This window comes from Salvelinus alpinus, chromosome 30, assembly GCF_045679555.1.
Source record: "Salvelinus alpinus chromosome 30, SLU_Salpinus.1, whole genome shotgun sequence".
Taxonomy (NCBI): Eukaryota; Metazoa; Chordata; class Actinopteri; order Salmoniformes; family Salmonidae; genus Salvelinus; species Salvelinus alpinus.
This window is the reverse complement of record NC_092115.1, coordinates 31,151,949-31,179,674: the sequence shown is the minus strand read 5'-3', so window position 1 is coordinate 31,179,674 and position 27,726 is coordinate 31,151,949. Positions and strand designations below refer to the sequence as shown.

The following is a 27,726-nucleotide window of genomic DNA, read 5'->3' as shown; positions in this document are numbered from 1 at the left end:
TGATTGCTGGAAAAATCCTTTTAATAAAGATTTATTGGACAGACACAAATCAGTCTACCTGTTACATGCATTGTCCACCTGTGCAAAGTAAAGCATGACAGAGGGTAGGCTATGGGAGACTCCTGTAGTTCTGTACATAGGATTTATTATACATTACTCTACTAGTGTAACAAAGGACCTTTAAGTATACTCAATACTTATTTCTGAGATGTTTAAACAAGTCATTGTGAACACTTGCATGTCATGGAAGTATTAAAAAGAGTTGTCAATGGGGTGGCCAGGGCCATTATAGCCAAGTGATTGTTATACCATGTCAAAATTGACTTTTTAGTTTGACGAAAATAGTTTGAATGGTTTGAAATTAGATATTCAAATCTAATATGAAACCCAAAAACAACAAGTGGCACATCCAGACTATTCGGGATCAGGAGCTTCACGAACTCATAAACCGAGAGGATAACCCATAGAATTACATAGTGATTTATACGATCTCTGTGGGATAACCTCTTCAATGAGAGACTGAAGAGGTTGTAATCAATGTAAAGATCCCAAAAGCATAAATGAGATAGACACAAAATATGCTTTGAGATTAAAGGGGATGGAATGAAAGCCAAAGTAGTAAGGCTACATAAGTATTATACTCAAATCACATTAGCTACAATTCCTGGGCAGCCATAGACCCAATAGCCTCTGATGGTAATATTGCCATGGTTTGAGAAAATATACGTCAAATAAATGATCGTACAAAGACTGCAACATACATCATGATGTTTAATAAAGACATGGTGGTCATTCACATGGCAAATGGAAAGGAATCTATATTTCCAAATTGGAGAAGGAAAAAAAAGCTCATTTTCAAATTACTTAATTCTCTCCACGTACATGTAACTGAAAACAGTTTATTGCGGAATTTATATTCCTCAATTCCAACATGACACCATCCTCCTGCTCTGAGGCGATTTGTCAATAGACAAATGGAGAAGGGCCTCCTCAAAGTATTGATCAAAAGCTTTAAGATTCTACAAAATGCCCAAAACGTGTTGGGGGAAAACATGTGGGTGGCATGATGCTGGAATCAAAAAGGTAGCTGGTTTGAGCAGAAAACATCACCTTATCATCTTCTGAAGGTTTTACTTCCTTAAGGTACCCCAATGAAAATTAGGATAAACACACAGGGACAATATTGTAAATGAGAATAACCGGTGTAATAAATTAAGCATTATGTGGAACATAAATGCGTCAAACTAATATAACATCGCTGATAACCAAATGTGCAATACCTTCTATGTTCCAGAATGTTTTTGCAAATTTCATTGGGGCATCTTCTCACAGAACTACAAAGATGTTCAAAATGACAGAGCATGTCTTTTTGTTCCTACATTTTCCTATGCAGGTACATGGCCAGTCTGGCCTTTCACCATAACTAATCTGTCTTATGACAAGCAAACGTTTTCATATAGCAATTTTAAGAGTAAAGAATATTGGGTACCATTTAAAAACAACTCAAACAGTGGCCAATGAAAATCCAATCCCGATATGCCCATTGGAGCCTTTCGTAAAATCATAACAAAAAAACAGAAAAGTAGAGGACCATTTTCAAGAAAAGTAAAAAAAGAATACTCTGGGATTTAAACATTCACAGTAAGAAAACGAGAACAAAAAAAAAAACAGGGTTTTCATACAGTTTGCCCAGAGGCAGAAAGAATATAGCTTGTTCTTAAATAGACACAGGAAGAAAAAAAGACAAATCCCCCCCAAAAACAGAACCAAGTAAGTGCAGGGCACTCACATCAGCAGAGTTCATTAAACATAAGAATGCAAAACATGAGAAAAGCTTGATTCTCACCAATAAATAATAAAAACCATAAAGTATTCCTGGATGGCAAACCAAGGGTCCCGTTCTAAATGGCACCCTATTCCCCATTTAGTGCACTACTTTTGACCAGGACCCATATGGCTCTGGCCAAAGGTAGTGCACATTATAGGAAATAGGGTGCCATTCGGGAAGCAGATTCTCTCTTCTCGGAGGAAGTCTATATTCAAACGTCAGAGGCCTGTGACATCCCCTAAAGCCATAACTCAGTTTAAAATCAAAGCACCACTTTTAAAAACAAAACTAAAATGATATAAAAAGCTGTTCAAACCTTATCATAAAAATACAGTTAGTGCATTATCTGCCAGCTGCATTTTTCATTGAATTTACCCTTTTACGATCCCAACAGGAAATGGACAATATTGAAGCGTGATTCTCTTGTTACTTTCATGTCTGTATAAACAAAGTATAATTGGAGAGTGTAAAACAAAAAAACAAAAATTGTCTGCACTCTCAAATTCACAGTTCGCAATAGACAACATTGTCAGTAACAGCGGGAACTGAACTGCCCATGTCGGGGAGAAGTAGAGGTGGGATTACATGATACTGACACAGGGTGAGCCCCAGAGGGCGCTATAACCCAAGAAGAGCAGAGGAAAAATATTGCACATAATTCTGGAGTGTCGTATGGATTCCCCCACTTCTTTTTCTCTTTCACCATTCAAACACTACAGGTGACTCTACAAACAACACCAGGTTAATCTTAGCCAAGCCAGGATAACATTCTCCAAGTGGTTGAAGTCCATCTCTCCAAAGGTCCATGGGTAGATGGGTTAAAACTGTCCTTTTTGATGAAGAGAGAGTGAGGACGTGGAGGCTCCTCTCACCAAGAGCAACAGATCAATCACAGCCAAGAATGACACCGTGAGGGTGTCATCACAGCCAGTCAATGATGTAGAGATGGCAGGTGTCCAATCCCAACCAGCCCATCCCACTACCATCAGCCCCAAAGCACGGAGGTGCCTTCCTGAGCGTTCAGCACTAGGGTGTGGGACCAGCTAGTCAGTTACACAGAAAGAAAAGATGTTAAGAAGATGGGTGGGAATTGGGGGGTTAGATTATGTGCTACTAAATCAGGTGTCCATCTACTGTTTGTCTCTGGAGGGGAAGCTACCGACCAACTCAGTTGCAGGGTATTGAAAGGCATTTCAGATCAGAAGACATGGCCTTATTGTAGAAATGGGCACCATTTACTGTCCAGCACTTATGGTTCTCAGTGGAAAACAGCCAGTCTGTCTAGCGTTCCAATCAGACAGTGATGGTCTATGGTCTGTGAAACCTGAGGGAGAAAGGAGCAGAAAATACTGCCATTTGTACAGATTCTAAAGGTCAAATATTGCAATTCCATTATTATAGATATGCTATAAACATATATCAAGTATTTACAGGTTTGTACAGCCATTGCTTTCCACCATGACATTCAGGGGTGTGTTGATGCTTACAAATGAATAGCATTAAAACATGCTAACGCAAATCTCTTTACCTGGTTAAATGGCGACTTGACTCATGCACTTCCATCTCGTTGCTCTTGAAATCGTTGAGTTCCTTCCGTATGGCTGCCTATAAGGGACAAACAGAGGGGGAAACAAAGGGTTAGTGCCAAGATGAAAAGAAAGTCACGCAGTCTTGCACCGTGTCCTTTTAGAGACACTTTATACATAATTTACTCGCTTCTTAAGGTCAAGAGTGAATAAACTAAATTCTCTCCACTAAACACTCTTCCCTCTCATTTCTCCACCCCTTCCCCTCCCACTGGTTTGAGAAAGGGAGCAACAGGAAAGTGCAAGCTAGGCATACTTTAGACGGTGAATCTTTACATTGTGGGAGAACTTGTTATGCAAATTGTCTGCATTATCTTGTCATCCTAAAGTCTGCGACCGGTGTGCTCACATCGTGACCCCTCTACACCCCTCCCCATCCTGCGATTTCCAGCTGTGTCGTGGCATCATTACCCCTCCTACTCTGTGGCTGGTTAGCTTAAGTTGCTGCATCAAGCTGATGAGATTTCAACATTTACAAGGGTGAATAATGACATCTTACAAAATAACTAAAATCATTCTCGTCATCTTCCCCTTCTTTTAATCTATTGAGATAAAGAAGGTGCCTCCAGTGTTACGTTTTGCATTGTGCAACCAGTACTTTGTCTCTGATTAGATGCTATAAATCCCTAAAATGATCTTGTCCCAAAAGATGACTCAATCTTCCAGGAACGACATAGGTGACTCAGTCGGGGCTTTTGGATAATCCCCCTGACATGTTCCGACACAGGCCGGTGATGTCACAGACAAGTCTAATTAACAGGATGACACAGGGGAACATCTCGTCATCTCATCCCCTGAGCAGTGTTGGATGCTACTGAACTGAAAACAGGAAGACATAAAAGCCCTGACCTCTGGTAACTTAAGACGCAAGGAACGTAATCTAATGTCAATGGAGCGTGTGCAGTTAAGGGCGAGGGGTCCTGCGGCACCGTCTGTCCTTCCCCTCGTTACCATCTTACGTAACGCCGGGGAACATTGTGTAACGGAAGGCAGAGTTAGTGAACTTCGTTTTTTTTGCTTTTTTTGCCCAAAATGGTCCTCAGGTGTTGACCCCGTATGCTCGGATCCCAGCACTGATGCTCACGTCACAGGGATAACTGAGGGAGAGAACGGCTCACTCTTCTCAGAACTACAAAGCTCATTAAAAGTCAGAACCATGTTCTGACAGCCGGCGTACAGCGGATTGCTCGGGGGTGTTGACTCTCGGAATGGTAAGGGGGGGGGGGGGGGGGGGACGGAAACGAAGACATCTGAACGAATAAACAACAGCACTGGAAGTGCTGTGAGGAGAGGAGCACACATCTCCTGGCATTGAACTTCTGCATTATGCTTTTCTTTGAGTTCTGAACTGAAGGACGGAGTGGGATTGATCCAGGGCAGTCTGCTGAGAGGGGCTATAACAGCAGAGGGAAAGTACAACAATACAGACCTACAGGCTTTGAACCTTTGTTTGGACCTAAATAATAGATATAGAGGAATAGATGGGAAGATCCACATTGTGAGGCTGAAAATGTTAATGTGCTCCCCAGGGCTGTGCATGTGTACAGCAGGCATACATGGTTTTCTCTGCAGCATCTACCGACTTTAAATAAGCTATATACACACACACACACAAACACCTCAATGGTACACAACCTCAAAGGCCATTTGATGCTAAATGACAATGCCTAACAAAGCGCTGAGTAAATATCTCTTAACCCACCCATCCATCCATCTCCACCACTACTTGCCTTGTCGGCTGCTGTGAGGCGTGTCCAGGGTTTGTCTGCCCGTCGGTCGTGTTCCGGGGCGTCAGACACCTCTACGTAGTCACTGAAGCGAATCAGGATCTTCGCCTGTCTCAGCTCCTCCACCGTGGGCCTCTGACTCAGCTGGAACAAGAGAGAGGAGCAGTAACTATCTGGGACTGTGTGCAACAGACATTTCAGAGTAGGAACCCTGATCTAGGATCAGGTACCACCTGTTCATATACTATATAAACTGACCCTAGATCAGGACTTTAAAAGCTACTAGGTTGAGTATCTTTCCAACTTCGATACGGCTTTGTTTCTGAAACAACCTAGTCATACTGTACTCCACATGATAGAGTAGTGCGTTGGGAGTATAGCCTGTACAGAGCAAAGACCACTACGTCAACCGTTGACCAGGAGGCGGCAAATCAGGCCTGAACGCTACTGAACTGAAGGTAACCTAAACATCAATAGAGCATGGTTTCTAAAACCACCAAGTTATACCGATTGATCAGACTAGTGAATTTGGCTTGACTAAATACAAGTCTCTGGGGCTACATTACTACATCTGGTAGTGATAAAGGGCTTCTTTTTTACAACGAGAATGAAAGACTAGTAGTTGTGTATGAGTTCCCGATCATTACGGTATGTTCACGAAACGGCAGCAAGTACTGAACTGTATAGCTGCTACAGCCAATCCCTGGGACGACAGCAAGGTGTTTGTAGAGACAGCAGGTGCAGGAGACAGTGCTGCTATGCAATTTAAGGTGATAGGAACATGCCCGACACCTCACTGTGGGGCAGAGAGAATCTGGCTTGGGTCACTGATAGGCCAAGGGCACTGAAGACACGATCGTCTCCTGGGGTGACCTTGGATATATAGTGCTGTGACACCTTTCTCTCCTCTCACCCTGAGTGAGTCATTTTTGTGCTTTTTGTTTTGCTGTGTGAATGTTGTCACATCCAACACCTTAGAGAACAACAGGGAGCATTGGCAGTTGGCACGCTGTTGCGCAATGGGGTTATGCAGCATTTTTCTAAAGCTATTTCGATTGAACTGCCAATTCTACCGTTTTTGGACACCCCTTTCTTTCCTTCTCCTGCCTTACCTTTCGCGTTAGTCGTCGTTTTATCTCCCTCTTCTCCTCCAACTCCTCCTGCTCGTTGCGCGCTGTGGGAAACACAAGGAAGCAGAGGTTAGTCCGTGTCTCAGGGCACAAATGGTGGTGAGTGGGCTGAGGTGCTTAGACAACATTTGAACACTACTGGAAGGAGAATAAACACCTCATTTACATAATGTAGCTGATTAAAAATGCAGCAGCAGCACAAACGCACTTCTTAATATTCAACGTCGCTGAATTTCTCAAAGCCTTAAATTGTTTATCGTTGCCTCTTTGTAATGTTGGACTATTTGCATGGCAGAAATGGAGGGAGGGAAACGCTGTCTCCCTATCCATCATTCCCACATGGCTAGTTCTTCCACGTTCATTAACATGGGGTTGGTTGGCTCGTTTAAAGTTACATTAAAATAACAAATCGCTTGCTTCTAGGGAACGTCGGGACTATTCAGACCAAAAGTCACATCCAGTTTTGCTCAGAAGAAAGAAATACTCCCATCTCACTAGAGATTCCCCTTCGCCTGTTCCATGGATGCTCTCCAAACTACCAGACAAGCACTCTCCAGCTTTAGAGGGAAGGAGTTAAAAGGAAAAGGAGGCAGAGGACCGAACACATACTAGACTAGCTCATCTAAAAACACACCACAGAGTTCCGTGTTAAATACGTAACGATGCCACTGTTCTCTTGGTTTGGAGTGCCAGTCCCAACAGAACGTTGAAAGACGTGCCCCATTTCTCTAACCTAGGCAGTGTTGTGGGGGAGACTTCCGTTCCTGGAGTCTTACAGTTGCACCCCGCGGTTTCCTCTTCTCTATGTTTTTCTTCTCCTTACACACATAGCCAATCACAGCGCAACCTCTGGGGGAACAAGGCACTGGTATTAAACAGGTCTCCATCGCCTGCGTCTCTGATATGGAGTGTGCGTTTGAGCTGAGAAACTAGCCTCTCTGGGCTAGAATCCGGAGGGAACCACACTGACTTGCCTTCCCGGAGGAGGCAGATGGAGGAGAGAGAGAAGGCAAGATGTATGCCACTGTCTCTGGGATAAGTAGGCCTCTGAAATAACCAGGGTAACTGTGGTTCGAGGTGGCTTGCGTAAAATACTTATTAAACGTGAAATAATATGGTACAAATCGGGTTAGTCAAGTAGTCACTGGGAATAGTAGTAAACGGGAGAACATTAGTGTGGTTTCATAAAGTGGTGATGATGATAAGCAAATGGCTGCTGTCCTGTTTATATATAATGATGGTATGTTATAATGATAAGGAGTAGAGGTACATACAGTACTCACGTTTCAGGATATTCCGCTGTTCCAGCTCCTCAGCACTGGGCCTCTGACTCAACCGCCTGCACAAAAACACAACCAAAACATACACCGTCAAATCAACCACACAGCAAACACGGTCCAAGGCAACCTCCAACTAACATGATAAACCCCTGAGCAACAAAAGCAAACTTTGGCAACTAGCCTAATCTCCACAGACAACTGTAAGAATCAAGTCAAATTACCATTCTAAAGAAACATATGCAAACATTAATAAATTCCCCCTCAATTTAGCAGCTCACTACTTCTGTGCGTGTCGTTTCAGGACAAGTCCTAAAATCACCAGGAAAATTGTCCGTTTCTCTTCCTACACGTCTAGCCAGTTAGTCACTCCCCTGCTGTCACTTCTCCTTTAACGGACTCCATCCTGCCAGTGTAATCTAAGTGACCGTTTGAGTGACAGCTTGAGTGCCAGGCAGCACCAGTGTCAACTATGGCCGAGTTGGCACGCCAGGACTGGTGGCATCTCAGGCAGTACAGAAATCTACACCCATTATCTGCCAGACATGAATAGAACCTGACTGAATTCAAGGCAGTGAGCAGGTCTCTTTCCTTCATCTTCGTATATTTGTTATAGACCAGCACCAGTATACTCAAGATCATGTGCATATAAGACTCCTTTGCTTCATTGAGATCCTAATGTACTTCCAGATGGATTACCCTCTTTACGACATCTGGTTCACACACACACACACGTCGACCATGACCTCTATTCTCCCTCCTAGTTACTTTATCTAGGGAAGTCACATTGAGGGGGAGTGAGCGAGAGCGGAGGAGAGAAGGGAAGAAGGATCTAGGCAGAAAGAAAAAAATAAGTAGGGAGAATGCAAGAGCTAAGAAAATAGTAAATTGAAAAGATGCCATTACTAGTTTGACTTTACCCTCGTCTTTTATTATGCCTGCACGGTCTACGGGAGAGATCTCTCGTATCACATCTCCAATCTTTACATCAAGTGCTTGACATGACTGGCTGAATACAGTATGACATTTTGTATTATTTCACCTTTATTTAAGCAGCTAGGCCAGTTGAGAACAAGTTCTCATTTACAACTGCGACCTGTCCAAGTCAAAGCAAAGCAGTGTGACAAAAACAACAGTTACACATGGGATTTTTTTTAAACGTAGTCAATAACAAGGTCGTTGAAAATGCTTTTAGATAGAGATCACGTGATTGGTCAATTGCACAAGGTCCAACCGAAATTTTATTTCAGCTTTTAACCCAACCCTTCCGAAAGACACGCATACAGGTTTTGGAGGTGCGAGGGGATGCCACACTGGGCACTAATGAGGGGTTAAGTGCCTTGCTCAAGAGCACAACGGTAAGCAATGGTATCTAGGATTTGATACCGGCGACCCTTTTAATTTGTTTTTTTTGGAATACAGTTTGAATAAGTTCTGAACACAGCAGAAGTAGCTATTCGGACTGAATCGATGATGGCTAGCTAGAGCTCCTTTTACCGCAGTGTTTCTTGGTAGTCTTAAATCTACTTTGAAACAAACGTATACACCTCACACATGGTTATGGGCTGTAAAAACAAAACACACCTGTACTATGTCAGATATAGAGTTGAAATGTATTCAATTTTGAGTTTGAATCCCAATATTACCTTTCACACACGAAATAACAAAACTGTTTGACATAGAAACACTGGATTTTTGGCATTTCTTTCTTTTTATAATAACAACATTCCACCCATAAGGCCATTAGGTAATTTGACTGCAGGAAATAGCTAAGAGGTTGACAGGCATCTGCTGCTACAATGTCGAGAACCCAGAGATACAGCGAGACGGATTGGTTTGTCTCGTCTCACTCGGCCGCACACATCCTGGAGAAACAAGACAGTGCCCGTGTCCAAAATCTGGCTTGCCTACTACTTACTGTGTACTAATCGTACTACATACTATTGTGAACGTACTGTTTAGTAAAAATGCAGTAAGCAACTACCAACACACTAGGTTCATCCACACTCAATGTGTATGAATGACTCAGAATGTGACGTGGCCATTCGTTTATTTTGGTACAATGCCTCAATTTATCTGATTATCAGCCATTGTCAAAAGCACTGAAAGGTCTGAAAAGACAATTCCATTCCTCTAGTGTGCAGAGAATTCTACCAGATCAAACGTCGCAATTACACTGAACAAAAAATAAAACGCAACATGCAACAAATTTCAAAGATTTGAATGAGTTACAGTTCATAAGGAAATCAGTTAATTAATTATCCCCTAATCTATGGACTTCACATGATAGAATACAGATGGGTATCTGTGACCAACAGATATCTGTGACCAACAGACCAAAGAATTTAAAAAAGGGTAGGGGCTTAGATCAGAAAACCAGCCAGTATGGTGTGACCACCATTTGCCTCATGCAGCGCAACATCTCCTTTGCATAGAGTTGATCAGGCTGTTGATTGTGGCCTGTGGAATGTTGTTTCACCTCTCTTCAATGGCTGGCCGAAGTTGCTGGACATTGGCGGGAACTGGAACACTGTCGTACACGTCGATCCACAGCATTCCAAACATGCTCAATGGGTGACATGTCTGGTGAGTATGCAGGCCATTAAAGAACTTGGACATGTTCATCTTCCAGGAATTGTGTAGAGAGTCTTCTGACATGGGGCCACGCATTATCATGTTAAAACATTAGGTGATGGCGGCAGATGAATGGCACGACAATGGCCCTCAGGATCTCGTCACGGTATCTCTGTGCATTCAAATTGTAAATCGATAAATTGCAATTGTGTTCGTAGCTTATGCCTACCCATACCATAACCCCACCATGAGCCACTGTTCACAGCAAAGTGCTCACCCACACAACGCCCTACACGCCGTCTGCCCGGTACAGTTGAAACCGGGTGTCATCCGTCAAGAACACACTTCTCCAGAGTGCCAGTGGCAATCGAAGGTGAGAATTTGCCCACTGAAGTTGGTTATGAAGCCAAATGGCTGAGGACAACGAGCGCACAGTTTGTGCAAACGCAGTTTCATAAGCTGTTCGAGTGGCTGATCTCAGAAGATCCCTTCGGTGAAGAAGCCAGACGTGGAGTTCCTGGGCTGGCGTGATTACACGTGGTCTGCGGTTGTGAAGCCGGATGGACGTACAGCCAAATTCTAAAATTACGTTGGAGGTGGCTTATGGTAGAGAAATTAACATTCAATTCTCTGGTGGACATTCCTACAATCAGCATGCCAATTGCACGTTCCCTCAAAACTTGAGACATCTGTAGCATTGTGTTGTGTGACAAACCTGCACATTTTAAAGTGGCCTTTTATTGTCCCCAGGACAAGGTGCACCTGTCTAATGGTCGAGCGGTTTAATCAGCTTCATGATATACCACACTTGTCAGGTGGATGGATTATCTTGGCAAAGGAGAATTGCTAACTAACATGGATGTAAACAAATTGGTGCACAATATTTGAGAGAAATATGCTTTTTGTGCATATGGAACATTTCTGGGATCTTTTATTTCAGCTCATGAAACCGACACTTTACATGTTGTGTTTATATTTCTGTTCAGTATAGCATAACATGCTGGCATTTTTTTTCTTCACATAAAACTGTATTTTCGCATACCCAAATTGCCTACAATTTCAGAACGTACGTACCGGTATTCGGACACGGCTAGCTAGTGACTGCCGGACGTCTCCGCTTCTTAGCATTCTGCTCCCAGCGTCAGCATTCTGCTGATCCACACACACACTGACCTCAACCCAACCTCAGACAGTCTGACCTCTGCGCTTGTCCCAAACCATCAATATTCATCTTCGTCATCATCCTCATTGTTATACAATGCAGTGCCCTGTGCATAGCCATAATCAATGATATTACATAAGGAATAACAATAGGCAGGCGAGTAAGTAACGAATTACAAATACAATAGTTAAGGTATTTGAGAAGGTATTCCGAGCACTTGTACCTTGAGTATTTTTTTTCAAAGTAAATTTTACTTAAACACACCCTTTTTCCACATTGTTACTTTACAGCCTTGTTCTAAAATTGCTTTTTTTTTATCCCCCTCAATCTACAAACAATACCCAATAATGCCAAAATAAAAAACAGAAATACCTTATTTAGATAAGAATTTAGAATTTAGATGTTTCTACAACTTAATTGAATTTACCACAGGTGGACTCCAATCGAATGGACATGATTTGGAAAGGCACACACCTGTCTACAAGGTCCCACAGTTGACAGTGCATGTCGGAGCAAAAACCAAGCCATGAGGTCAAAGAAATTGTCCAAAGAGCTCCGAGACAGGATTGTGTCAAGGCACAGATCTGGTGAAGGGTACCAAAAAATATATGCAGCATTGAAGGTCCCCAAGAACACAGTGAGCTCTGATTCTTAAAAACGGAAGAAGTTTGGAACCACCAAGACTCTTCCTAGAGCTGGCTGCCTGGCCAAACTGAGCAATTGGGGGAGAAGGGCCTTGGTAAGGGAGGTGACCAAGAACCTGATGGTCACTGACAGAGCTTCTGTCGAGATGGGAGAACCTTCAAGAAGGACAACCATCTCTGCAGCACTCCACCAATCAAGCCTTTATGGTAGAGTAGCCTGACAGAAGCCACTCCTCAGTAAAAAAAAGGCACATGACTGCCCGCTTGGAGTTCACCAAAAGGCACCTAAAGGACTGACCATAAGAAAACAGATTCTCTGGTCTGATGAAACCAAGATTCAACTCTTGGCCTGAATGCCAAGTGTCACGTCTGGAGGAAACCTGGCACCATCCCTACGGTGAAGCATGGCGGTGGCAGCATAATACTGTGGGGATGTTTTATAGCGGCAGGGACTTGGAGACTAGTCAGGATCGAGGGAAAGATGAACGGAGGAAAGTACAGCGATATCCTTGATGGAAACCTGCTCCAGAGCACTCAGGACCTCAGACTGGAGCGACGGTTCACCTTTCAACAGGACAAAGACCCTAAGCACACAGCAAAGACAACGCAGGAGTGGCTTCGGGACAAGTCTCTGAATGTCCTTGAGTGGCCCAGCCAGAGCCAGGAATCGAACATCTCTGGAGACCTGAAAAGAGCTGAGCAGCGATGCTCCCCATCCAACCTGACAGAGCTTGAGAGGATCTGCAGGGAGGAATAAGAGAAACTCCCCGAATACACTCCCCGAGATGTGCCAAGCTTCTAGCGTCATACCCAAGAAGACGAGGCTGTAATCGCTGCCAAAAGTGCTTCTACAAACTACTGAGTAAAGGGTTTGAATACTTATGTAAATGTGATATTTAAAAAATATATATATAAAAAATATATATAAAAAATGTGATTCTAAAAACCTGTTTTTGCTTTGTTATTCTGGGGTATTGTGTGTAGATGAGGGGGGAAACAATTTAATCTATTTTAGAATAAGGCTGTAACAAAATGTGGGAAAAGTCAAGGGGTCTGAATACTTTCCGAATGCACTGTATACAAAATAACTATATAGAAAAACAGGTCAAATGAAACTAAGTGCAGCTAATTTGCAGTCTTTCCAGCTTCAGTTTGAAGTGATTGTATTAGCTGTTGTTGGCTAGCTCCTCTGAACACCAGTGTTCTGACAAGAGACCATTTTCTATGCCAGTTGAAATCACACATCATTAGCTCATTGTTTTTTTAGATGTATCCAAATAAATTTCACTTGAACTGCTTAAACAAATGCAAATGCAGCTACTTTGTTGTTATTCTGGCTGCACTGTGTGATGCGAATAAGTTAGCCGTAGTTGGCTAGATAGCAAACAAGGGAAAGGAACATTTCTATTGCCATATTGGCTGGCACATTTTAGAACGAACGCGTCCATAGATGCAGAACAAAAAAGACGACTGGGTCGCGTCTCTGGCAACCAATAGAACGAACGACCAGCCGGCTTAGGTAGCATCCCTAGATTTGTCGGGACTATATCGTGTGGAAGGATGAAATAGTATGAATAAATTGATCAAAACAACGTTAATGAAAATATGTAAACCATTATTTAAATATGTTGGTAATGCCGGGGTTTGGAGGATATATTGGCACGGGTGTTAGGCCCAAGATTAAGTCGAGGGTCGGCAAACCGTGCTAATATCCTCCAAACCTCGGCTTCTCTGGCATCATCACTTAAGTGGAAACATCTAGGAGCAACAACGGCTCAGTCGCAAAGTGGTAGGCCACACAAGCTCACAGAACGGGACTGCCGAGTGCTGAAGCGCATAAAAATAGTCTGTCCTCGGTTGCAAAACTCACTACCGAGTTCCAAACTGCCTCTAGGATCAATGTCAGCACAAAAACTGTTTGTTGGGAGCTTCATGAAATGGGTTCCCCATGGCTGAGAAGCCGCACACAAGCCTAAGATCACCATGTGCAATGCCAAGCATCGGATGGAGTGGTGTAAACCTCACTGCCATTGGACTCTGAAGCAGTAGAAACAAGTTGTTATCTTCACCATCTGGCAGTCTGACGGACAAATCTGGGTTTGGCGGATGCCAGGAGAATGCTACTTACCCAAATGCATAGTGCCAATTGTAACGTTTGGTGCAGGACAAATAATGATCTGGGGCTGTTTATTCATAGTTCGGGCTAGGCCTCTTAGTTCCAGTGAAGGGAAATCTTAATGCTACAGCATGCAATGATATTCTAGATGATTCTGTGCTTCCACTTTGTGGCAACAATTTGGGGAAGGCCCTTTCCTGTTTCAGTATGACAATGCCCCCATGCACAAAGCAAGGTCCATACAGAAATATGTATCAAGATTGGTGTGGAAGAACTTGACTGGCTTGCACAGAACCGTGACCTCAACTTTATCGAACACCTTTTGGGATGAATTGGAACACCAACTGTGAGCCATGCCTAATCACCCAACATCAGTGCCCGACTTCACTAATGCTCTTGTGGCTGAATAGAAGCAAGTCCCCGCAGCAATGTTCCAACATTAGCGGAAAGCCTTCCCAGAAGAGTGGAGGCTTTTATAGCGGCAAAAGAGGGGGGGGGGGACCAGCTCCATATTAATGCCCATGATTTTGAAATGAGTTGTTAGACGAGCAGATGTCCACATAGTTTGTCATTTAATGTATATAGAATTTTGTAGGCCATCCATTATAGAGATCATGAGGGCATGGAAAGTTTGAGAGCCCCTCGGAGCCCCTTTTTTATCAAAGCGGTGCGTGTGAAAACAATGGAGCCTGACCAGTTCTCCTTCAAGCACAGGAGAGGTGATGCAATGCAACTCAGGATGGCGAAACGTGGCAGCTTCACAAAAAAACAACAACCGCTTCAAACCTGAGGAAACATTGTAGAGGTAAGATAGTGCCTTCAGAAAGTATTCATAACCTTTGACTTATTGCACATTTTGTTGTTGTTTTACAGCCTGAACTCAAAATGTGTTAAATTGAGCCAAACACTATCTCATAATGACAGTGAAAACATGTTTTTGCAAATGTACTCCATTTACATAATGCAAGTATTCACACCTGAGTCAATACTTTGTAGAAGCACATTTGGCAGCGATTACAGCTGTGAGTCTTTCTGGGTAAGTCTCTAAGCTCTTTCCACACCTGGATTGTGTAACATTTGCCCATTACTCTTTTCAAAATTCTTCAAGCTCTGTCTAATTGGTTGTTGATCATTGCTAGACAACCTTTTTCAGGTCTTGCAATAAGACTTAAGTAGATTTAAGTCTAAACTAACTCACCACTCAGGAACATTCACTGTCTTCTTGGTAAGAAACTTGTGTAGATTTGGCTTTTTATTTTAGGTTATTGTCCGGCTGAAAGGTGAATTCATCTGCCAGTCTGGTGGAAAGCAGACAACCACGTTTTCTTCTAGAATTTTGGCTGTGCTTACAGTAGCGCCATTCAGTTTCTTTTTTATCCTTAAAATCTCCCCAGTCCTTTACTGTCCTTTACAAGCACACCTATAACATGACGCAGCCACCACTATGCTTGAAAATATGGAGAGTGGTGCTCAGTAATGTAATGTATTTGCCTGAAACATAACACTTTGTATTCAGGACAAAACATTTTTTTTGCAGTATTACTTCAGTGTCTTGTTGCGAACAGGATGCATGTTATGGAACATTTTTTATTCGGTACAGGCTTCATTTTTTCACTCTGTCAATTATTTTAGCACAGCTGAAAACGGTTGTGCTGATTAAAGAAGCAATACAACTGGCCTTCTTTAGACTAGTTGAGTATCTGCGGCATCAGCATTTTTGGGTTCGATTACAGGCTCAAAATGTACAGAAATAAAGACCTTTCTTCTGAAACTCGTCAGGCTACTCTTGTTCTGAGAAATGAAGGCTATTCCATGCAAGAAATTGCCAAGGAACTGAATATCTCGTGGTCTACATGAAGCATAATCTTGACACAATAACAGTGGACGAAAGAGCAAAAGAGGCAGCATTCATCTGATGAAGAGGATTTCTTCTCATCACTGATGTCAAAAAGGTCACAAGGTACAGGGGAGCTGGATGGGTACCTTGCCTGTGTTTCAGACAGGATGGACTTGCTGCATTCCTTTCCATATAAAAAAAGAAGTTGTCCCTCAAACTGAGCACAGGTCTTCCTGCCTTTACCACCTGTGCGTGTCTTTTTAGCTGTGTTGGACTGGTCTTCACTGCAAAGCGAGCCAGGATAGACTCGATTCAGTTTGACAATCAGCTCCTGCTGAAACTGAACAGCAAGTTCAGAGAAAAGTGAAGGCGTTAGGACATACTGTAACGCCTTGTTTTTGCTCAAGGAACACTACATAACCTAATGTACTCTGTACTAGTGCTCTTCCCGTGTCGACCCGAACTCCCGAGACCCGACCAGGTTCAAAATAAAAATAACTTTTCCTTTGGTCCGAGTCTGGTCATATTTGATTGTCATCGGGTGTATGTAACTACAGCTGATAGAGTGGACCCAACCGGAGCTCTGCATAGTCTAGAGCATATTTATTGTAAGTTAAATGAAAGCCAACATATAAAGACCTGTTTGTTACTCAGAAGAGCTGATAATCAATTTCGGGTCTAGTCTAGACGGGGACTTTTTAGAATAGGGGTCAGGTCTGAGTGTCATCGGGTCCGGTAGAGTTCAGGTCTTATTGTTCTTGGGTCCGAGTCCCCCTCTCTAAATATGAAGTCGGGTCCGGGTCAAATTTTTCTGAGCCGAGAAGAACTCTTCTCTGTTACATGTAGCCTATATATAATTGATCAATCTAATGCAACATCTATAGCCCCTTCTGTATTTCAGAGAGGTTTGCTCACAAATGAGTATTTCCATGATGTTCCATTGTTGCATCCAGAGCTAATTTGACATCAAATTCTTTAGGTATGTCCAGTGTGCCCTGGCACTACCCCATTTAGACTGTTGTGAATTTGTTAAATTCATCAACACATTTTAATTGCTTTGCAATGTTGAATTTTTTTTCAATTATTAGTATGGACAAATCCTTCATTTTTTTATATACAGATGTGCCTTGCTGCAACTCAAACAATAAATGAACTTAATTCATACTGTACATTAATTTCTTCTTCCTTTTCAATTTATTGCATGGAAAAGATCATGTGTCGCCTTAGCGAAATTAGCTAAAGTACATTTATTCATTTTTTTTATTAACTAAATTACTTTAACTGACTAATTATTACTTGAATCATTTTACACACCAGTAGTTTTACTTACACTTCTATGAAATATCATTAAATTAGCAGTACATCTACTGAAGTAGGATATTTCAGTATTTTAAACCCCTGACAACAGGTTTTATGAAATAACAAATATTATGCCGTCTAACACATCTTAACCTCGTCTCCGTCAGAATAAGGAGAAGAAAATATGTGATGGTTAAGGTCCTAATGACCTCCTCCAGGATTAGAACCATCCATTTCTACTGGCCTGCCACAAAGAGACCTGCTACAGAGGAGCACAATGCATGTGGAAAATAGCATGAAATTGGGAGTAGATGCTGTGTGAGTCCCAAATGGCACCCTATTCCTTATATAGTGCACTACTTTTGACCAGAGCCATGATTAAGCATCAGCTGCCAGAGCAGCTGTACCTGTATGTACAGTACACAGCCAATCTGTAAATAGCACACCCGACTACCTCATCCCCATATTGTTATTTATCCTCTTGCTCTTCTGCACCCCAGTATCTCTACTTGCACATCCTCATCTGCACATCTATCACTCCAGTGTTAATGCTACATTTGTATTATTTTGCCTCTATGGCGTATTTATTGCCTTACCTCCCTACATTTGCACACACTGTACATAGATTTTTCTATTGTGTTATTGACTGTAGGTTTGTTTATGTGTAACTCTGTTGTTTTTGTCACACTGCTTTGCTTTATCTTGACCAGGTCGCAGTCGTAAATGAGAACTTGTTCTCAACTGTCCTACCTGGTTAAATAAAAGGTTGAAAAAAATAAAAGAAAAAATTAAGAAAAAGACCCCTGCTCAAAGGTAGCGCTAGGGCTGCACAATTCAATGGAATTCACGTCGTTATGTAATGACATGGGCAATATCCATATCGCAAGAGATCCACTCCACTCTCAGTGTAACGTTCATTTTTAGAGTTTACTCCGTTTTCCTTCTCCTCTTGCGGCTGCTTCCCACATAACAACAAGGCCTTCAGCAAACACCATACCGTGTGCCAATCACCACACCGTGTGCCAATCACAGCAGGGATTAGTAGCAGAGTACGGCCTCTTCTCTTTCACATCAAACCATAATGTTCCCTCTCTTCTCCTCACATTCCTCGCTCTTCTACTCCCCCCTTTCCATTCTGTCCAGCCTTTCATTCACTACCATCTCATTGTCTCCCCACTCGCAGGTTCTGTTCGGTCCAAACCGAACAGTTCGGTCCAGCATCCATTTCAGTGATGGTAGATTCATTGAAACCATAAATTCAAAACCATAAAATCATTAGGGAAGCACTAATGATAACAGTGTGCCTTAGACAGCCTCTGTCTGCCGGCACGGCCATGTTATTTTCTCCTTGGATTAAAAATAACCCATCTGTATTATTGCCATGTTCAAATTAAATATGAATCGAGTGTGTTACTGCTGCGGTTGCATGAGATCGGCTAGCGTGTGTGTAACCACCGTGTTCCGCCAGTACAGAGAGAGTGAGGAGGAGTGGGGTGGTAATGGCTTGACACATATCACAGTGGTGATTCAGTGCGCGAGGGAGGACGGCAGGCCGTGGGAAGAAAAGAGGGAGAGCGAACAGAGAGACCGAGATTATGCATTGCTGAAATGACATCAGCTCATTTCTCAGCGCCCCTCTAAATGAGATGGCGGGTTTTAGCTTTAAAAAAAAAAAAAAGACGGAAGGAGAATAAAAAATGTTTGAGATGAGTCATAGCAAGTTATGTTAGAAGGGATGTCAGACCATTTTCCCAGTGGGCCAAAGTGCCATATTTATTGTTTAACAGTTTCCTGACAGCTCTTATAGAGTAGAAATGGACACGCCTTTAAAAACACAGAGCTTCCAGTCTTCACTGCAGCAGACAAGAGGCATACTTAGTCTAGTGCTACATTAAGGATGATGAAGATATTTAACATATAAAGTGGGCATGGCTCTCTACTTACAGAAATACAATTGAGTCTGTTTTAGTCATTATCCGTCTGTGGCTGATAATTGCACTACTGAGAAGACTCTGGTCCACCTCGTTATGAGAGTTCTGCCTGGGCAGACTGTGTGCCCTCGCTCTCTCACCGTGTGAGCTTGGTGCCTATCTGCTGCCTGGACTCCAGCCTCTCCTCGTCAGTCTGCATTGGCAGGATGTTCTTCTCCTCCAGCTCACTCTTAGATGGACGATTACTCAGCTTGACGGCCAGAGAGTCCTTCCTCAACACCTTCAGAGCCAGGGTACCTACACACAGACAACAGGAGTTATACAAAGAAATGACCAGAGCAGGGTACCTATAGTGCAGAGACGCCACTAGTTTAAAAAAAAATACAAAACATCTGTGGCTTAGGGAACTACATTTTATCTGTGTGTGTGTGTGTGTGTATGAACCCCTTACTTGTAAAGAGCGAATCATCATCATCCTCGTCATCATATTCATCGTTATCATCCTCATCTTTGTACATGCTGGGTAGGTCTTCGTAGTCGGACTCGTTGGGCATGTTCTCCTTGTTGTTCTCATCGATGACCACAAAGGGCACCTGGCTTCTGTCCAGCAGACTACACTGACCAGAATGCATTGCATTGCTGCAGGGAGAAGAGAGTCATAATGATGGATATAATCTTCTTCAGAGTAATCTCACCCATCTACCACTTCCCCATGTTCCCGTTGGAATCTAATGGTTGCTATAGAAATGCAACGCGCTATCGAGTCATTATGACCATGACTACAAGTGGTTGACTCATTCCCATCTCCTGTGTAAGTCATCTGAGAAATGGAAGTCTGGCTGGAATTACCTTGACGCACCTCGGTGTGAGACGGAGGCTATGAGCTAGCCATTTCTGGATCATGGCCATTAGCACAAAATTGTCCATCTTGACTTGCAACCATTGAGCTAGTAAGACAGTCACACATTCCTGGTTATCTGAGCCATAGGTTCCTAGCTGGGAGTTCAGTCTGACAGCCACAGTCTACATACCATGAGATGATTTCCCATATCCTTCATGTCACAGACCATTCAGGTCAAATCAAACAAAGTGGTCAATTAACTGGGTCGGTGTGAGGGACTGGCTGCATACTGCAGAGTGGGGTTTTAAATCAACATATCATACGTCCCACACGGATATCACACAGACTACCCACAAGCCCCTGCTGTGAGCGCCCACTGAGGGCCGTTCAGCTCACCATGAGACACGCAAAGCAAGTAATCAGAGGACCAGGGAGGAAGGGTGTGTATGTTTTACTATCCTTGTAGGGACCAGAAGTCCTCACAAGGATAGTAAAACAAGGTAAATTAGGACAAGTGGGGACATTTTCCCCACAAGGAAAACAGCTATTTTAGGCTCAGATGTTAGGTTTACAATTAAGTTTAGGGAAAAAAAGGATTTTGAGTGGGAATCAATTATTTGGGATAGTAAAACAAACGTATGTGTGTGTAATATATATATACAGTGGGGAGAACAAGTATTTGATACACTGCCGATTTTGCAGGTTTTCCTACTTACAAAGCATGTAGAGGTCTGTAATTTTTATCATAGGTACACTTCAACTGTGAGAGACGGAATCTAAAACAAAAATCCAGAAAATCACATTGTATGATTTTTAAATAATTAATTTGCATTTTATTGCATGACATAAGTATTTGATCACCTACCAACCAGTAAGAATTCCGGCTCTCACAGACCTGTTAGTTTTTCTTTAAGAAGCCCTCCTGTTCTCCACTCATTACCTGTATTAACTGCACCTGTTTGAACTCGTTACCTGTATGAAAGACACCTGTCCACACACTCAATCAAACAGATTCCAACCTCTCCACAATGGCCAAGACCAGAGAGCTGTGTAAGGACATCAGGGATAAAATTGTAGACCTGCACAAGGCTGGGATGGGCTACAGGACAATAGGCAAGCAGCTTGGTGAGAAGGAAACAACTGTTGGCGCAATTATTAGAAAATGGAAGAAGTTCAAGATGACGGTCAATCACCCTCGGTCTGGGGCTCCATGCAAGATTTCACCTCGTGGGGCATCAATGATCATGAGGAAGGTGAGGGATCAGCCCAGAACTACACGGCAGGACCTGGTCAATGACCTGAAGAGAGCTGGGACCACAGTCTCAAAGAAAACCATTAGTAACACACTACGCCGTCATGGATTAAAATCCTGCAGCGCACGCAAGGTCCCCCTGCTTAAGCCAGTGCATGTCCAGGCCTGTCTGAAGTTTGCCAATGACCATCTGGATGATCCAGAGGAGGAATGGGAGAAGGTCATGTGGTCTGATGAGACAAAAATAGAGCTTTTTGGTCTAACTCCACTCGCCGTGTTTGGAGGAAGAAGAAGTATGAGTACAACCCCAAGAACACCATCCCAACCGTGAAGCATGGAGGTGGAAACATCATTCTTTGGGGATGCTTTTCTGCAAAGGGGACAGGACGACTGCACCGTATTGAGGGGAGGATGGATGGGGCCATGTATCGCGAGATCTTGGCCAACAACCTCCTTCCCTCAGTAAGAGCATTGAAGATGGGTCGTGGCTGGGTCTTCCAGCATGACAACGACACGAAGCACACAGCCATGGCAACTAAGGAGTGGCTCCGTAAGAAGCATCTCAAGGTCCTGGAGTGGCCTAGCCAGTCTCCAGACCTGAACCCAATAGAAAATCTTTGGAGGGAGCTGAAAGTCCGTATTGCCCAGCGACAGCCCCGAAACCTGAAGGATCTGGAGAAGATCTGTAGGGAGGAGTGGGCCAAAATCCCTGCTGCAGTGTGTGCAAACCTAGTCAAGAACTACAGGAAACGTATGATCTCTGTAATTGCAAACAAAGGTTTCTGTACCAAATATTAAGTACTGCTTTTCTGATGTATCAAATACTTATGTCATGCAATAAAATGCAAATTAATTACTTAAAAATCATACAATGTGATTTTCTGGATTTTTGTTTTAGATTCCGTCTCTCATAGTTGAAGTGTACCTATGATAAAAATTACAGACCTCTACATGCTTTGTAAGTAGGAAAACCTGCAAAATCGGCAGTGTATCAAATACTTGTTCTCCCCACTGTATATATTGTTTTCCTTGTGGGGATATATATATATATATATATATATATATATATATATATATATATATATATATAGGACCCCTGTTGTGAGGCTGTATTGTGCTCGTGCATACATAGTCTACCTGAATAATTAAAAGGTACCAAGCGCTTCTAATCTACCCCTCTACACATGCGATATGTTCCGTTTCAAGTCATCTCAATTGAAAGATGGGTGCGATGAAGAATGGCTGACAGATTGATTCTTGTCGAGTTTTTTTTATTTTTGTCCCATTTTTAGATTTCGGCAACCAAATGTTACATAAGCTATAGAGAAATGACATGTTCAATTTACCAATACATTTCTCTGTATTCCATTTTACAATGTCTGGTAGGGTAGAGAACAGGACATGCTGTGCCAGGTTTTCCTTTGGAAGAGATCCGGGTGCCATGGTGCACACACAGACTGCTGTCAAAGTGGGCCACGCTGTATCAGTAGGACAGGGCGAGCTGGGTCAGACATCTACAGCAGAGCCACATGGTGGCAGCCTGACCCCAATATCACAAGGCAGGGGTGACCTGAACTACAAACCAGCTGGACCTGCTACACTGAACATGCATTGAAAAAAAGTATCATATTTAATTTTGAAATAGAACTGATGTTTCACTCAACTCCCATTATAAAGTTGTGTCATCTCAAAACTATTCATTTCTACCTGCTATACAACCATAGAGATACATCAATTACAGTTTTATTTAATACGGTGTATACAACAACTCACTTCTCCAGCCTCTGCAGGTTGAAGGCCAGCGTCTTGTTGAGCTCCTCGATGATGCGGCTGGGGGTGTGGCCTTGCATGGATCCGTATTGCAGCTGGAGCGGGTGGCTGTGGCCATGGTTGTGGGTGTGCCCGTGGTTATGGTGGTTCCCACCTCCCAGGAGGCACTGGTGGAGGTTGGTCAGGGCTGTGAGCTGCGAGGGCAGCAGAGGTCCGTGGTGGGGGGGGTGGCCCTGGGGGTGACCCTGTGGAGGGGGACACTTCTGCTGGGAGAAAGTGCCGAGGGGGGAGGGAGAGGAGCTGTCCATTCCCCCTTGAGGCACACAGATCATAACCTTCTTGGGAGGTAGAGGAGGAGAGAGCTTCCCTCCCTGGCCTGGCATACAGGACAGCTTCATCTGCTGGCAAGAGTCTGGAAAGAGAGAGATGGGTGGAGAAAGAAAAGAGACGGAAACAGGTAAACGTCAAGGTCACTTTTTTCTGAATTAGTGCAGGGACTTTGACATGTTACTTTTTTAAAGCCGCTAATTGTTGAGTATAATTAGGGCCATGCATGAGTTTCCTGGACATGTGACCTGCTCTTGGCCATATTGTAAGACTCGGGCAGCAGTCCGATACAGTGGACAGACATGACCATGTACAGTAGAAGGCCCGGACTTGAGCAGGGAGAATTAGATTAGGCTATTGCCACTTCTAGCTGACTAACAGATTGTCTGTCAGGGCCTGAGTACAGCTGACCTGGCTACACTGGGACTTAATGACACTAATCTCTCCATCCGCATAGACACAGTGTGCGTGCATGTGCACGTGTCCACAGACAATATGTTTAGGATTATTCAACAAACGTTCAATGCGTCTCCATCTCAGAGCTCTGTACCGTAAACCCTTTGCCAGTTCAGTCAATCTTTAATCTTGGTAATCAATGTGCGGAGTGCCAAACATGATTATACTGTATATAAAACACTTGTCCCAATGTCCCCGTTGCTGACAGGTCTGAGCCTTAGATGAAGACATGTGGTCGTCCTTCAATACCCTCAGGGGAGAGACAATTACAAGAAGCGCTTGTGACTCTGTCCAGTCCACTTTCTCTTCTTGAAGAGGATAAGCAAATCTTTGCGGGGTTGTCTTTGTGGAGCTGAGATGAAAATTAAATCTACACTGACCACTTATCACAGGCATTTTGCTAATATCGTTCATTGCAATAAGTAGCCTGTACGACAGAAATGTGACGTTTGAAATGAAATACGTTTACTATATGGGGGATTGCTAATGGGAGAATTGATGGCGACAATAAATCAAACTAGTAGTAGTTTAAAGGGTAATAAAAAATGTAAAAAGAACTAGTGCACTTTCATAAAGGTATTGTTCTCGCATCAATTAATTTAATCGCAATATGGATTTTTTCATGTCGCCCAGCTCTCCGTTTTTGGCACATTAAGTGCGTTTGTATAAGTCTGATACAAGGGGCATCAGTGGCAGGGCCGCTGGTGTATGTACGCTTACCTGTGCTGTAGTTGGGAATCCTGTTGAAAGGTTTGGGGGGGAGCGCAGGGGGCTGTTTGTGGTACATGGGGGGCTTGGCGGCGTTGTCCTGAACGTTGCAGAGGAAACCAACAGATTTCTTTGAAGGAAGGACCATAGACGACTTCATACTAGAGGGCTCCTGAGTACAGACTCCACCCTCCATCGAGGATCGGAACTCCACGGTTGCTGGAGAGACAAACAAATCATGAACATAATGTACAGATGAAATGGAAATGAAGGTCTACAAAGGTGAAGAGAAATTAGGTGCTGCATCATTCATGAGAAGGATATGGTTGCGTGATACAAACACACACACAGTGCATTCAGAAAGTATTCAGACCTTGACTTTTTCCACATTTTGTAACGTTACAGCCTAAATATAAAATGGATTAAATATTTTTTCCCCTCAATCTACACATAATACCCCATAATGACCAAGCAAAAAACTTTGAAATGTTTGCAAATATTAACATTTTTAAAATAAACAGAAAAACATTATTTACATAAATATTCAGACCTTTTGCTATGAGACTCGAAATTGGGCTCAGGTGCATCCTGTTTCCATGAGCATCTTTGAGGTGTTTCTCCAACTTGGAGTCCACCTGTAGTAAATTCTATTGATTGGACATGATTTGGAAAGGCACACACCTGTCTATATAAGGTCCCACAGTTGGCAGTGCATGTCAGAGCAAAAACCAAGCCATGAGGTCGAAGGAATTGTCCATAGAGCCCCGAGACAGGATTGTGTCGAGGCACAGATCTGGGGAAAGGTACAAAAACATTTCTGCAGCATTGAAGGTCCCCAAGGACACGGTGATCTCAATCATTCTTAAATGGAAGAAGTTTGGAAACACCAAGACTCTTCCAATAGATGGCCACAGACAAGCAATCGGGGAATAATGGATTTGATCAGGGAGGTGACCAAGAACCCGATGGTAACTCTTACAGAGTTCCTCTGGAGATGGGAGAACCTTCCAGAAGGACAACCATCTCTGCAGCACTCCACCAAATCAGGCCTTTACGGTAGAATGGCCAGACGGAAGCCACTCCTCAGTAAAAGGTACAACAGCCCGCTTGGAGTTTGAACTCTTAGGTCTGAATGCCAAGTGTCACATCTGGAGGAAACCTGGCACCATCCCACGGTGAAGCATGGCAGCATCATGTTGTGGAGATGCTTTTCAGCGGCAGGGACTGGGAGACAAGTCAGGATCGAAGCAAAGATGAACGGAGCAAAGTACAGAGAGAACCTTGATGAAAACCTGCTCCAGAGCACTCAGGACCTCAGACAGGGGTGAAGGTTCACCTTCCAACAGGACAACGACCCTAAGCACACAGCCAAGCCAATGCAGAAGTGGCTTCGGGACAAGTATCTGAATGTCCGAGTGCCGAGGCAGAGCCCGGACCTGAACCCGATCAAACATCTCTGGAGAAACCTGAAAATAGCTGTGCAGCAACGCTCCCCATCCAACCTGATAGAGCTTGAGAGGATCTGCAGAGAAGGATGGGAGAAACTCCCCAAATACAGGTGTGCCAAGCTTGTAGCGTCATACCCATGAAGACAAGGCTGTAATCTCTGCCAAAGGTGTGTCATCAATGTACTGAGTAAAGGGTCTCAATCCTTATGTAATGTGATCTGTTTTTTTTCTAAATGTGCAAACATTTATAAAAACCTGTTTATTCCTTGTCATTATGGGATATTGTGTGTAGATTTAAAAAATAATGTAATCCATTTTAGAATAAGGCTGTAACATAACAAAATGTGGAAAAAGTTAAGGGGTCTGAATACTTTCCAAATGCACTGTGTATATACACACACACGCACAAATCAATCCTCCTATACAGGTGTGCTTTGCACCCATCAGATCCTGCTGTGAAACTCAAATGCACCACAGCTCCTTGTTCCTTTCGCATCAAGAGGTCCCCTCCCGCTAGCAACGACGGCGAGGAAAGAATGACTCATTCTTAAGTGAAGATACTCTAAGAGATGTTCAAACAGTGGAGTCTGACAGCTTCCCATGGACCAATTCCTCACCACGTCAAAAAAAAGTTATGAAACGGTTGCATAATGACGATTGTGGCAGGCTGGCTGCATGAGGTCCATGAACGTGTAGCTGGGAAATTCCGTAGAGAGAGACTGATGTCTAACACATGGGGCCTCATCTGGGCCCTCAGATGAGAAAATACCCCTTTGAAACCATAACTTGATAGCAGTAGTAAACTTTCTTTGGTTGACTGTTTCAAAATACGTTTCTTTATGCACATTGTCAGGTAAGAGAGTTGTTTCTAAAAGGACCACAAAAGCTTGAATGCAAATGAGTAATCCTACTACAGCACGTGAGCAAAATCAGACTTGAGGAACCATTGCTCCAATAAAAGGACAAGGTTTGAGAGGGATCAGACATTACATTTAAGTCATTTAGCAGACGCTCTTATCCAGAGCGACTTACAAATTGGAAAGTTCATACATATTCATCCTGGTCCCCCCGTGGGGAATGAACCCACAACCCTGGCGTTGCAAGCGCCATGCTCTACCAACTGAGCCACACGGGACCACAGACAATCCTGTTTCACTTATTCCAATTCCCAAATGCCATCAATACAAAGGAAGGGTGAGTATGAAAACAGGCTATACATTTTTTTTTATATCATTCATGTTTCCGATTATTTCGTGCCCAATAGAAATTGTAATTAATGTAGTGTCAAGTTTATTTTAAATGAGAATGCTTCTAAACCCTTCTACATGAATGTGGATTCTACCATGATTATGGACAGTCCTGAATGAATCGTGAATAATGATGAGTGAGAAAGTTAGATGCACAAATATCATACCCCCAAGACATGCTAACCCAGGGGTGGGCAACGCCAGTCCTCGAGGGCCTGATTGGTGTCAAACTTTTGCCCTAGCTAACACACCGGACTCCAATTATCAACTAAATCATGATCTTCAGTTTAGAATGTAATTCGTTTAAGCAGCTGTGTTTGCTAGGGATGGGGAAAAAGGTGTGCCATCACTCTGGCTCCCAAGGACTGAGTTGCCCATCCATACCGGTGCCAACCAAATTTAATTTTATCGTCTGTAGCGTCCGAATGGTTTAGACTACAAACTAATAATGACCACTCTATGGAAAGATGCTACCATGATTATGGATAGTCCTGAATGAATAATGGTGAGTGGGAAAGTTAGACGCACAAATAGGGCTGTGGTGGTAATGAAAATGTGTTAGTTAT

The 27,726-nt window shown here is 43.2% G+C and overlaps 1 protein-coding gene across 4 annotated transcripts in view; it reads right to left on the bottom strand.

Annotated features, from left to right (window-relative positions):
* LOC139560441 (phosphatase and actin regulator 1-like) overlaps positions 1–27,726 on the bottom strand; it is an 88,917-nt gene continuing 61,191 nt past the window's right edge. For 2 of the 4 annotated variants that reach the window (XM_071377221.1, XM_071377219.1), the window contains exons 4-12: positions 24,478–24,684; positions 22,978–23,386; positions 19,563–19,750; positions 19,252–19,408; positions 7,546–7,610; positions 6,254–6,315; positions 5,141–5,285; positions 3,357–3,429; positions 1–3,152 (exon numbers count right to left, since the gene is read on the bottom strand). In XM_071377221.1, coding sequence (XP_071233322.1) covers positions 3,137–3,152; positions 3,357–3,429; positions 5,141–5,285; positions 6,254–6,315; positions 7,546–7,610; positions 19,252–19,408; positions 19,563–19,750; positions 22,978–23,386; positions 24,478–24,684 — 1,322 coding nt within the window. In that variant the 3' untranslated portion in view covers positions 1–3,136. The remainder of the gene's footprint in view (positions 3,153–3,356; positions 3,430–5,140; positions 5,286–6,253; positions 6,316–7,545; positions 7,611–19,251; positions 19,409–19,562; positions 19,751–22,977; positions 23,387–24,477; positions 24,685–27,726) is intronic. The other 2 variants (XM_071377222.1, XM_071377220.1) reach the window with 1 other exon arrangement.